We start from the raw sequence: 13916 nt of genomic DNA on the forward strand, positions 1-13916 counted from the left end.
GCTCCCCCTACTGTCCGCATCGTGCACTCAGGCCATGCCTGTAACGTGGAGGAGGAGCGACACACAGAGAGGGTCTACATCATCCGCGAGGGAGAGACTTTGGAACTCACCTGCCTGGTTTCAGGACACCCCAGGCCTCAGGTGAGACTATTGGAAGCCTGGCCCACACTAATCCTATATCTCTAGGTAGTCCGCTTGTTGAAAACCATCGGGCAAGATGGATACTTTCCCTCTCTCTCTCTTCCACTAGCTCTCTCTCCCTCTCACTCTCTCTCTCCCCCCCACTCCGTCTCTCTCTCTTAAAGGATAAGGTAGTGTAATTAGATTTTTCTCTTCTTGTCAAAAACACCAAATCCAATGCATTTCTTCAATTTATAAGAAATCTGGCCAATGCCAAATTATAGCTCATATCCAGAAGTCCTAGAACTCCAGTCCAGTGTTGTCAAAACAAGTCACGGAGCTGTACTGTTTGCTTTGGTTAATATAATTGATCATTACGACAGACACTGGTGTTGTACTACTTTTCCCTGAAACTACTTTACGATATGACAGTGATTGCCTTGCAAGAAGTTAGGGTTCAGGCTCAGACTCAGTCGCTGCCACTTCTTGAAGTAGTTCCAGGAAAAGGTAGTCTACAATGCCAGTGTTTGTCGCAATGATGGATTATACCTAACTAAAGCAAACAGTACAGCTCTGTGACTTGTTTGAACAGTTTTTGGACAATGTTCAATAGAGTTCTATGACTTCTGGATATGAGCTATAATCTGGTGTTGGCTGGATTGACCATACTTGTAGTACAGTAAGTAAAAGGTTCTGCGCCCTCATTTATCAATGGTGCGTACGCACAGATATGTGCGTAACCCGTGCCTATGATCATTTCTAAGCAAAGTGTGGGACTTATCAATTTGAACGTGTGCTTGACTTTGTGCGTATATATACACACAGCTCGGACCATGCGTACCTGACGCCCGGCGGTAGAATATGGAGACTGCAGACGTGGAAATAAGCTTTCGTGCATTAGTTTGACCGACGTGTTCGGTATGACCCCCCGTAATTCATTATAGTTAATTGTAAAATAGCGACAGTAGTGTAATTATTGTCAAAACCCTATAAATAGCATTTGGAATAGGTCTTTCTTTCCGAATAAATGCAGCATGGTTTATATATAGCGTTATCGGAATACTACGGGGTGTACTGACTGCGCTCCGCGTAACTCAACTCGTTATTATTTTGCGCATTGATTGAAGAAATACGGCAACGTTTTGATTATATTTAAAAGGCTTTGCAACTTACAACATCGAAATTCCACTTATTTCATTTTACAATGTCAAAGCATTTTAAATATAATCAAAACGTTCCCGTATTTCTGCAATATATGCACAAAATAATAACGAGTTGAGTTCTAACAAAGAACATATTACATGCTGGGTAGGCTGATAGAGTAAACTGTAAATAAAATAGCCTATAACATTATATGGGCTATAGCAGGGGTTCCCAACCTTTATTCCCCAGAGCCCCACAATTCCTTGGAGTCATATAGGAATATGATATGATATAAGGCAGGGGTGGGCAATTATTTTTCCCAGGGGGCCGAATGAGCAACTGAAAATATGTTGGAGGGCCGGGCCAAAATTCCAAACTCAATTATGCATAATATACATTTTATTTCTATATAAAAAGCAGTAAATGGCATTGTTTTGACCCCTGGTAAGAGTGTATGTTATTATTTGGCAATTAAAAGGTGAGGTTAGCTTTAAAAAATATCATTTATTCAAATAGAATTTATTTCCAAAATGATAAACAAAATGTGAAACATTAATGACAAAGGGCATTTTGAGTTTCATATACTATTGAAACAAGGATTTTCTTAGCTTTCTAAAGACATCACATCATCTTATAGCCAAAATAGACAAGATATGTCACTGAACTGTGTAAAGAAAAGTGTCCCAGTTTTGTAGCCTTTTTTACTTTACATGCCTATTGTAACTGAGGGGTACAATTCCCTGACTGTATTACTAGATATGATACTTACTACCACTACCTTTGTACTTAATATTCGGCCACCCAGTACACGGCATAAATATATTATGATGAACACTGTCACGTAGATGAAACGGATCCAACACAAATGTACGAATTAGAAATAGGTCTTTATTTCTACACAGCGATGGTGTGTAGAGCAAGCACTTAATCAAATCAATCACATTTATGAATGGGAATTAGTATGCACTTTTATGGCAAGAGTATTCGTCGGTATATCAATAGAGAATGTCCAATCTCTGAAGGCGCAGGCGGTACATATACGACCTGGAATAGTTTAAGGAATAACAGCAATGATACTTGAATGATTATATACTGGATACACTAGGGGGGGTTAATCCGGTCGCTTGTAAGCCGACAGGAGTAGGAAGGGGGGGGGGGTAGAATCCGGCTGCCTCATCCGGCCAAGGGTATCCCAGGTGAACCCACTGTAGTGCCGTTCAATGCGCCGGCGATCCTTGGACCACAGATGAAAGCAGGTGGACTCTTTGTGGGCCGGCGTCCTCCGGTCCACGGAGGAGAGACGTGAAGCGACCTCGTCTTGCAGAGCGTCTCCTCACCTTGCGTCCTCTCCAGGGGGGGGGGTTCCAACACACGGCAGTGTCGGGGGTCTTTATCCATGGAATAATCAACGTATACAAAGCATAATCCGTGCCGGGGAAGGCGGGCTGTCGTCGGTAGAATAATCCGGTATACAGGTCCACTCGCTCGTCGGCTCTGGGGCTCCTCGGATGCAGCTTCACGTGGGGTCAACCACCCTGGATAAGCAGCCAGTTCTCTGCCCGAAACGATGGGGTACTGACTACGGTAGTATTCTCACCGCACGAAGCACTATATATTAACAGACTATTATTAGCTTAATAGACTACGTCCAACTCGACGATATAGTGCCAAATATGACTATTCAAATATTAATATACACGATGTCTCAATACCGATGGTAGGCGAACTTGGCCTTACTCCCACACGTGGCGTCGCGGGGAGGCTTTACGTCTGTGACTCTATTGGAGGGTAAGAAACTGGACTGAAAAGGAAGTCCTATTTTAGTAGCGCAGTATATATACGCACTATGAACAAATAGTCCCATTAGTGGTGCGGTAGCCAGATTCCTACGCGGAACTAGGACTTGTTCGTACATGTTGAGCGGTACGTTTGAACTGGGTCTGGGGGGTATGGCAGCCTGGCACCAAGGTCTCGACCAATAGTAGAATGGAGACTATTATGGGATGTTCAGTAGGCTAGAATGGATATTCAATGCATATTGTACAAGGAATATACAAGGGATATCAGGGAATATTAGAGAATATACAAATACAATTAAATATATATATATAAATAAATATATATATTCGGTTTAATCTGGCCCTTCACAACAGCCACCCCCTGATTGGTCCCAGACCTAATCAGTTAAACAGAGACAGATTAATCGCGTTGTCTATTTACACATAAGGGTTTGCTGTAGGGGTCAGTCAACTTCACAAAGTCATAGGGTTATAGGGTCATGGTCATCATCGATTGTGTCTGGGAGTCGGGGCAGTTCTATGAGCCTCGCCACGGGACGGGTGTAAGTGCGACCCTGGACGAGCACTTCAGCTGCTCGGACCTTGCCGTCGGCACCGGTGATCACTTTGCTTACGCGGCCGGCCGGCCACATAGCTCTGGGCAGTGATTGATCAATAATCATGACGACTGTTCCTTCTGTCAAATTGTCTCTCTCCTTTACCCACTTCTGGCGGGTCTGTAGAGATGGTAGGTAGTGCAGTAGGAAACTGTTCCAAAACTTGTCGGCTAATACTTGGCTGTACCTCCACATTCGTCGGCCGTTCGCTTCTTCAGGCCGGTACATTGTCTGGGGTAACGCGGGATCTAGCCGCCCCATCAGGAGTGTGTTGGGGTCTGCGGAGATAACAGTGCTCAATCCACAGAACACAGGCTTCTTATTCTCAGCCTCCTCCTGACTGGCTTCCCTCGGGATAGGCGTGGGCCACTCTCCTTCCGGGAGCTTTAGGAATGCTGGGCCGTCACTGTAGACATTGCGACGGGTGAGGTCATCCAGGGGCATCCCCCGGGTGATGACGTCAGCTGGGTTCTGTTTTGTATCAACGTAGCGCCACTCTGTTTCTCCGGTTAACTCTTCGGTTAAGTCTTGAATCTCGGTGACTCTGACTCCCACGAAGACTTTGTACTTGCATGAGTCCGATTTGATCCAGGCGAGTACTGTCGTGGAATCTGACCACAGGATTGTTCTAGACACCGGTATGGTGAGCTCACGTTGGATGAGCGTGGCTAGGTGCGCTCCGGCTAGGGCTGCGCAGAGCTCTAGGCGTGGGATAGATTGTTGCTTGCGTGGGGCTATTCTCGAGCGGGCGAGGACAAATGCTGTGTAGATCTCTCCCCCCCTTTCTTGGGCCCGCAAGTAGGCTACTGATCCGTATGCGACCTCTGAGGCGTCACTGAAGACGTGTAAGTCCATTTTACATGTCTCTGGCCTCACCGTGGGTGGGAAGTAGCTTCGGCGCATATTAACGCCTGGGAGTGAGTGGAGCTCCATCTCCCACTCTCTCCAGGTGGATGCAAGATGTGCGGGAATGGGGTCGTCCCAGCCCTGGTCCTTGTCCCACAATGCTCGTACAATCATTTTTGCCCTGGTGGTGTACGGTAGAATACATCCTAGCGGGTCATATTGTCGGGCGAGTGTTGTGTACACACTCCGTCTGGTGGTCGGCGCCGCCGCCGGCCTTCCCTGCTCCGTAGTCAGGGGCTTGTGTCTGTAGTGAAGCGAATCTGTTTTGAATCGCCACACCAATCCCAGGGTCATCTCCTGGGCTTCTCCCGGGATTGTAGCCATCCAGGTCTCGCTGCTGGCTGCCTTGTCCTCGGAGGAGAGGCTGCGCAGTACTTGCGGATCGCTGCTGGCCCACTGCCTGAGATCAAAGCCGCCTTTGATCAATGAGGCGCAGAGTTTAATCAGGAGAGCCTCGGCTTCTTCCTGGGTTGAAAGGCTTTGTAGACAGTTGTCTACGTAGAAGCTGTTCTTTACGCTGTGTCGGACCTCTTCGTCCGCTGCTGGGTCCTCTGCTACATGTTTCTGTAGTGCAAATGTAGCACAGCAGGGGCTGCACGTCGTTCCGAAGGGGAGGACTTCCCATTGGTAGATGGCTGGGTGCTCATCTCCTGGCTTCTCTCTCCATAGGAACCGTAACAGGGGCTTGTCCTCCTCTACTAATCTCACCTGCAGGAACATTCCTTTAATGTCCCCGCTGATGGCCACCTTTTCCTGGCGGAAGCGGAGTAGAACGCCGAGTAGGGAGGGGCCGAGTGTGGGACCGGGCAGTAACTCTTTATTCAGATTTTGGGATCCGATCTGGTAGCTGCAGTTAAATACTATGCGGTCTTTACCGTTGTGATGGACCTTGTGGTGAGGCACGTACCACGATTCAGTGGTCTGGTCAGCCTCTTTAATGTCCATCTTTGTGACGTGTCCCGCTGTGATGAGCTTCTCAATCTCAGCGCGGTATACACTCTCTTGGGCGGGGTTCTTGGCTAAGCGCCGCTCCGTGTTCAGCAGGTACCGTTCTGTGGCGTCTGTCTTGGCGTGGAAAGTAGGCATTCCTTCTCGCCGCAGGAGTGGCGTGGCGTATCTCAACACGCCGTTGACCGGGACTCTCTTGGTCCCTGTCTCGAGGAGGTGAATGGCGTAAATGTCATCTTTAGAGCGAATGTCTTTCTTTCCGTTCTTAAAGGGCATTTGTTCCAAGGTCCATAGCCGCTCTACGTGTTGCAGGAGTGTGGTTTCTCCCTCTGTGACTTGGGAGTGGAGACATCTAGTGGCTGTACTTCGGTTGAGAGATTTGGCGAGCGGGCCTTGGAGAGTCCATCCCAAACGGGTCTCGACTGCTGCAGGACAGCCTCGGGGTCCGGTATGAACCCGGTCTATCGGCACAATGAGGTCTGCATGGTCGGAGCCTATCAACAGGGTCGGCATAGCATTGTCTATGAGCGGGATCGGTAACTTGCGCAGATGTGCATATTTCTCCATCAGCTTGGCGACGGGGTATGTGTACCGCGACAGTCCTATTTCTTGGCTGGTGAAAGCGTCTGTAATCTGGTACCGTCGCTCAGGCTGGCCGCTTGCTGCGATAGAGAATGAGACATTCTCGCCCTTTATCGTCTTCAAATCTCGTCTTATTGTCCGAATTGTCATTTGGGTTTCGCTTCCCCGCAGCCCTAGCTGGGCCGCAGCGGAGGCGAGCAGAAGGGTCTTCTCTGACCCGTCATCGAGGACGGCGTAAGTGTCCAGGACTTTATTCTGGTAGCTTAGTGTCACACGCACTACTTTTAGGAGTACTCGGGCTCCACTGCTGCTGGCGGGATCGATGTACATGACGCTCGCTTTGCTGCTGGATGGTGCGGGTGAAGGGCGCCGTCTGTTACTGTCGTGAAGTATGTCCAGATGGGCTCCATCGCACTTGGTGCACCTTTTCTTTAAGCGGCATTCGGCTGCCATGTGTGAGCGCGCACAGCGAAAACAGCGCTTGTTGGACTTTATCCATTGACTTGCTTCCTCCGCGTTCAGCTTGGGGAAGGAGTCACATTGCGCTAGCCAGTGTTCTTTCTCACAGTAGGGGCACACTATCTTCCACTTCTCCGTTCTGGAGGGGGTACTGTGGCTCCTGCTGCTCGGTACTGACTCCGATTGGTGCATCACAGTCACCGATCTTCTTCCATCATTTAGTCGTCTGGTTCCTTCTCTGGAGCCAGGGGTGCTCCGTCCGAATGTATCTAGCTGTAGGCTGCTGACTTCTCTCGCCAGGAAGTCTGCTAGATCGAGGAGGTTCGGTTCGGGGCCATTCGGGTCTCGGTGGTCTCTCTGTCGCCTAAAACGCTCCTGTCGAGCGGGCGGCAGCTTCTCCAAGATCCTTTCCACATTTGAGTTGGCGTAAAGTTCATGCCTCCCCTTCTCTCTCTGCGCTCCCAACATCCCTACCAGGGACTGCACTCTGATGGACAGGTCGTCCAGTGCTCGATTGTCTATTGCTGGGGGTAAGCGGTCGATGTGTCGGATCTCCTGGATCACGTAATCCCATATGCGCCCATACCTCTGGTCCAATGCTACCAGCGCTGCTGTGTATGGGGTGGTGGAAGTCGCGTAGGCGAGCGCTATATTATGTGCGCGGGGTACCTTTAAGTGCTTCAGTAGGATGGCGTATTTATGGCGTTCATCCAATACATCCACCAACATGGTCTCCAGACACATGCAGAGTTCTGTATACTGGGCCCGGTTCTCTTGGGTGAAGTCGGGTACCATAGGCGTGCCAATGTATGACGCTGACTGTGGATACATCGGCGAGCGTTGGGGGAGAGGCCTCCTAGGCGAGTCTCCTCCCGCTCCTTGGTATGGGCTGGTACCGGCAGTGTACCATGGCCCGCTTGTCCAGGTGCTGTTCCTCGGTGCGGGTCGTGCGTCGTGCTCACCCGGGTATAGAGTCGGGGGTCTGTAGCGCAGCTCCGCGGGAGTATAGCCTGGGCTGTACCGGACCTCCTGGTCCGGTAGAGTACTGTGCTGTCGTCGGGCGTGGTTCTCCTCCTCTTCCTCTTCGTCTTCAGTTAGGTCATCCAGTGCTTGTAGTCTCTGGTTTAGCCTCTCCACAGGATATGCTGCTCCTTCCCGGTTGCTAGGTCTCGCTTGGACCGGTGGGGGGAGGTGGTCTGTGGGGGGTATAGACCTCGTCTGTTGGTCAAGTTCAGGGTTGTTTACTCGGCTAGGGGATGCCGCCCTGGAGGTGTGTCTAGACGAGTTCCTGGAGCCTCTGGCGGAGGGAGAGGGTGTTGTCCGTCTGATCAGCTGTTCTATTAGTTGCGCTTGCTGTCTGTCGCGCTCTGCGTCCCGTAGAGCACCAGCAGCTGCTCGCTGGCTGTCTGCTCGGTCTCGGGCCACATTCTCTTCCCTCTGAATGCGTCTTATTTCTAGACGTATATGCTCTTCTTCGCTCCGCTGCTGGATCTGCAGTCGGTCGCGTTCAGCAGCGGCGTTCAGGCTGATGAGGAAGGCCTGCTGTAGGGTCCTCTCTGCCTCGCTGGGAGAAGGCGGTTGTATAGGGGAGCCTTCCCTCGGGGTACTCCTTGCGGAGCCTTGGAGCTCTATCTCCACGGTGCTCTCCCCGTCTTCTTCCGTGCCGAGTTCTCTCTCGGTAGCGTTGTATTCCTCCCGGGACTCATCGGGGACTACTTCTTCAGTACTGGCGGGGTGTGAAGTCATGTCTGGTTCCCACTGGTCCCCACCGTGAACTTGGTCAGTTACATTAGAACCCGTAGGGGCCTCTATGGTCGGGGTAGTCTGGGCGTTGGGGTTAGACATACTTTTACTTTCTAGTTTTACCGCGTTTACTGTTAGTAGAAGACTAGGTTGTTGACTGACAGCGTAAGCCTCTAAGTACTGAGGGAGCCGTCGTTCGCGCTGCGGGCGTTGGTTAGGAGGATCGTTTCGTGGAGTGTTCATCATAGGCCATTTCAATATTAATAACACTATATTAATATTACACTAATTACCCTCCGGCTCGAAGGACCAATTGTAACTGAGGGGTACAATTCCCTGACTGTATTACTAGATATGATACTTACTACCACTACCTTTGTACTTAATATTCGGCCACCCAGTACACGGCATAAATATATTATGATGAACACTGTCACGTAGATGAAACGGATCCAACACAAATGTACGAATTAGAAATAGGTCTTTATTTCTACACAGCGATGGTGTGTAGAGCAAGCACTTAATCAAATCAATCACATTTATGAATGGGAATTAGTATGCACTTTTATGGCAAGAGTATTCGTCGGTATATCAATAGAGAATGTCCAATCTCTGAAGGCGCAGGCGGTACATATACGACCTGGAATAGTTTAAGGAATAACAGCAATGATACTTGAATGATTATATACTGGATACACTAGGGGGGGTTAATCCGGTCGCTTGTAAGCCGACAGGAGTAGGAAGGGGGGGGGGGGGTAGAATCCGGCTGCCTCATCCGGCCAAGGGTATCCCAGGTGAACCCACTGTAGTGCCGTTCAATGCGCCGGCGATCCTTGGACCACAGATGAAAGCAGGTGGACTCTTTGTGGGCCGGCGTCCTCCGGTCCACGGAGGAGAGACGTGAAGCGACCTCGTCTTGCAGAGCGTCTCCTCACCTTGCGTCCTCTCCAGGGGGGGGGGTTCCAACACACGGCAGTGTCGGGGGTCTTTATCCATGGAATAATCAACGTATACAAATCATAATCCGTGCCGGTGAAGGCGGGCTGTCGTCGGTAGAATAATCCGGTATACAGGTCCACTCGCTCGTCGGCTCTGGGGCTCCTCGGGTGCAGCTTCACGTGGGGTCAACCACCCTGGATAAGCAGCCAGTTCTCTGCCCGAAACGATGGGGTACTGACTACGGTAGTATTCTCACCGCACGAAGCACTATATATTAACAGACTATTATTAGCTTAATAGACTACGTCCAACTCGACGATATAGTGCCAAATATGACTATTCAAATATTAATATACACGATGTCTCAATACCGATGGTAGGCGAACTTGGCCTTACTCCCACACGTGGCGTCGCGGGGAGGCTTTACGTCTGTGACTCTATTGGAGGGTAAGAAACTGGACTGAAAAGGAAGTCCTATTTTAGTAGCGCAGTATATATACGCACTATGAACAAATAGTCCCATTAGTGGTGCGGTAGCCAGATTCCTACGCGGAACTAGGACTTGTTCGTACATGTTGAGCGGTACGTTTGAACTGGGTCTGGGGGGTATGGCAGCCTGGCACCAAGGTCTCGACCAATAGTAGAATGGAGACTATTATGGGATGTTCAGTAGGCTAGAATGGATATTCAATGCATATTGTACAAGGAATATACAAGGGATATCAGGGAATATTAGAGAATATACAAATACAATTAAATATATATATATAAATAAATATATATATTCGGTTTAATCTGGCCCTTCACAACACCTATATTAAACATTTAATGTTTTCAGAACTGTGCAAAAAAAAGAAAAAAAAATATCAAGTGTCCCATTTCACTTGTTATATTTCCACATTTTAGTGTTCTTCAGTTCTTTTTTTTCATTCAGTGTGAGAAATCCAGTCTCTGTTGAGCTTTAACAAGTCCATCAAAGTCAGGTTGCATGTCTGAGGTGGAGATGCGAAGCACAGCTGCCAGATGTTCATCAGTGAGAGAGGATCTGTACCTGGACTTGGTAAACGGCATGACTGAGAATGTCTGTTCACATATGTAGGTGGATCCAAAGAGAACCAACATCTTCTGAGCATGTCTCCTCATGTTTGGAAAGTTCTCCTCCTTGAGAGCAGAGTAGAACTCTAGCAGTGATGCTGACTTAAAGTGCTCTTTCAGTAGTGAATCAGACTGCAGGTCAATGAGTTCAAGCTGAACAACTATCAACACTGCAGGTAAAGGGAGAGGAAACCAGCTGCATTTCATCCTCAACCTTTTTGGAATCTTGAAAACGCCTTGAAAATTCATCATGCAGTGCTCCCAACATGGATGAGTACCTGTGCCGGTGATCAGCTGATGGTTTGACTTCTTTCAGGGTTTTTATGTGTTTGAGATTGTTGCTGCCTAGTTGCCTTGAAATTAATTGCAACTTTCTCATGAAGGCTTTCACATGGCTATGCATTTCATGAGAAAAAATGCCCTTGCCCTGCAGTTGTGTGTTCAGTAGGGATGGGTACCGTTCACATTTGAACCGATACGGTACCGGTACCTGTGAATCGATACTGGTACCCAACGGTACCTTTTTTCTGTACTTTAGTCTCTAAAAATGTAATCTACCTACTTCAGTTGTGAAAAAAAAAATCCAAACTTCAAATAACCACACTTTCGACCGTTTTCGGCTTGCCCCGACTGCTTTGTTGTTGAATCAAGTAAAATCCTAGGTAAGCGTATATTGTGCGTGTGAACGTTGACATGAAAAAATTAAAGGAAAAAAAAATATATATATAATAAATATAAAAAAAAAAAGAATGTATTATTTTTTATTTTTTTTTATATTATCATGTAATCTTTCGCAGGCCGGTCAGAATCATCCCGCGGGCCATATCCGGCCCGCGGGCCGTACAATGCCCAGGTCTGATATAAGGTATACTGGTCCGTCCGCAAGGAGATAGCCCACAGCGGATAGCGATTAAATGCCATTTGAGAATATACGCTATTAAGGCAAAATTATCGGTTTATCGCCTATACATATTATTTAATGTTTTCATAAGCGTAAATATACAACAGCTAGATTAACGATCAAGTTAGTTTACTGTATGCAGGCTTCGCAGGGCTGTGCCATGTGCTATTATATATGCGCAAGTTACTGTTGCATAATGTAGGCTATGGCTGCTATTATATCTAATTTATATAGGCTACCTAATACCGACAACAAAATAGATTGTATTACTCTACAAATCATATTATACCCGGTAGCCAATCGAACGAAACAAATAAAGGCATTCATATTCCAGCATTGGTTATAATGACACACCAACGCCAAACAGTGGTTAACAGTTTTTATTAGTATTTTGAGCTGTCCAGGCAGAATTGCAGCAATGGTCTTAGGGAGTCGTTGATATCTGACATCACTGTGTACAAGTCCGTCAGCATGTCGCGTATTTATCCCATAAAACACGTTGTGTCTTCTTGGTTCGACAGCGCGTTAAATTAGTTGCTTAGACCTCTGTGAACAATCTCGCTCGTGAAGTTTCTCAGAGTTCGCTCGGGTTAGTCCATTATTTCACATCCCATGGGGGTGTTTCATTACCATATATGGATAATCATGCACGAGCATTGACGGTAAGAACAAATGGTATTTATCAACACAGAGTGTGCGTACGACCCGTGTACGCACGTGTGATAAATCCCGATTTTTCTGTACGTACACACATTCTAAATAGAACGCTTTCTAAGAATTGTTGATAAATGAGGGCCCTGGGCCCTCATTCATCAACGTGACGTGGAAAATGTTCTATTTCCACACGTAAGCACAGAATTTAGAATGAGTGCACGCACAAAATAAACGGGATTTACCACACGTGCGTACGCAGGTTCTACGCACACCTGTCATGATAAATATCACCTTGGCCCTGCGCCGAGGCTCGTGCACACTTTCACGTATTTGCATACCAGAACCGCCCCGATTAACCATATATGGTAATGGACCACCCCCATGAAATGTGGAAAAGTGGACTAAGCCGAGGGTGTTGTACACTGTCGGATATTATATCTATTAACTTCCTAAAAGACCATTGCTGCCTGGACACCGCAAACACTAATAAAGACCATTAACCACTGTTTTGCCGTTGCCCGTTAGTGTCATTAATGCATGCTGGAATAAGAATGCCTTTCTTAATTTATTTTTAATATTAATAATTATTATAATACAATAAAAGACAGCTCCGTCTTTTAATACACATATATTGTACAGTAAAGTCAAATAAATACTACAGTCCCCGCTGAAATAAAGGTTCTGCACGCACATACCAGCAGTGATCTACAGCATAAAAGATAGCCACTTTATAATACTATTCTGAGTAGATAATTAATCTGTATCGCAACAGAGTCACGGATCTGGTCAGGGCAGGTAGCATTATGTCGGGAAAATCCTTATGAAATAAACAAAAGTGAATTAAAGAATTTAAAAACAAAGTTTAGCATATTAAATCGTTTTATAAGCTTTCTGAGTAGATAATTCATCTGTATCGCAACAGAGTCACGGATCTGGTCGGGGCAGGTAGCATTATGTCTGGAAAATCCTTATGAAATAAACAAAAGTGAATTAAAGAATTTAAAAACTAAGTTTAGTATATTAAATCGTTTTATAAGCTTTCTGAGTAGATAATTCATCTGTATCGCAACAGAGTCACGAATCTGGTCGGGGCAGGTAGCATTATGTTGGGAAAATCTTTATGAAATAAACAAAAGTGAAGCTTTTATAAGCTTATAGCTTTTTTCGTGCTGATTGGAGAAGGGTCCAGCTGCAGAGCCGGAGAGCAACTCTCAGGGCCAAGATAGCACTTATACTATTTTGAGAGAGACAGCAGAGAGACAGACAGCAGAGAGACAGACAGACAGACAGACACTGTTCCACAGTGTGTGTGTGTGTGTGTGTGTGTGTGTGTGTGTGTGTGTGTGTGTGTGTGTGTGTGTGTGTGTGTGTGTGTGTGTGTGTGTGTGTGTGTGTGTGTGTGTGTGTGTGTGTGTGTTGTGTGTGTGTGTGCGTGTGTGTGTGTGTGACTACTAGTCTAATAGTAGAGACTCAGCCCCCCCCCCCCCCCCCCCCCCCCCCCCCTCTGGACCACCTCCTAGTAGAGACTTCTCTAGGTAGAAGACGAAGATGAGGATTAAGGCGAGACACTGCAGGTGAATAGGCAAATATACTTTTTTTGTTGATTTTGATATTTTGTTATATTTTGCTTCCTAAACATGTCTTCTATGAAACTAGTGACAATAAAACGTCAATAACACACATTTAGTTGTTCATTTTACTTCATTTTGCCTTATTGCATCCATAAATGTCCACATATTTAATGGGGAAGTGCCTCATTTGCATATATAAACATAAATTTCAGAAAACTTGTCTCTACTAGGAGGTGGTCCAGATGGGGGGGGGGGGGGGGGGGGGGGGTCTCTACTGGGAGGTGGTCCAGAGGGGGGGGGGGGTCTCTACTAGGAGACTAGTGGTCACACACACACACTGTCTGTCTCTCTGCTGTCTGTCTCTCCGGCTCTGCAGCTGGACCTTCTCAAATAAGCACGGAAAAGCTTTTAAGCTCATAGCTCCAATTTGGGTCCCAAATTGCGGTACAAATGAAGGAGG

The 13916-nt window shown here is 47.2% G+C and overlaps 1 protein-coding gene across 1 annotated transcript in view; it reads left to right on the forward strand.

Annotated features, from left to right (window-relative positions):
* Positions 1 to 13916, forward strand: part of LOC311228905 (MAM domain-containing glycosylphosphatidylinositol anchor protein 2) — a gene marked incomplete at its 5' end in the record, with an annotated part of 580884 nt that overhangs the window by 210517 nt on the left and 356451 nt on the right. Inside the window, one exon of the mRNA XM_084314863.1 lies at positions 2 to 141. Within this exon, the coding sequence (XP_084170989.1) occupies positions 2 to 141 (140 nt within the window). The remainder of the gene's footprint in view (position 1; positions 142 to 13916) is intronic.

Source organism: Notolepis coatsorum (assembly GCF_963971535.1).
Source record: "Notolepis coatsorum genome assembly, chromosome: 5".
In the NCBI taxonomy this organism is placed as follows: Eukaryota; Metazoa; Chordata; class Actinopteri; order Aulopiformes; family Paralepididae; genus Notolepis; species Notolepis coatsorum.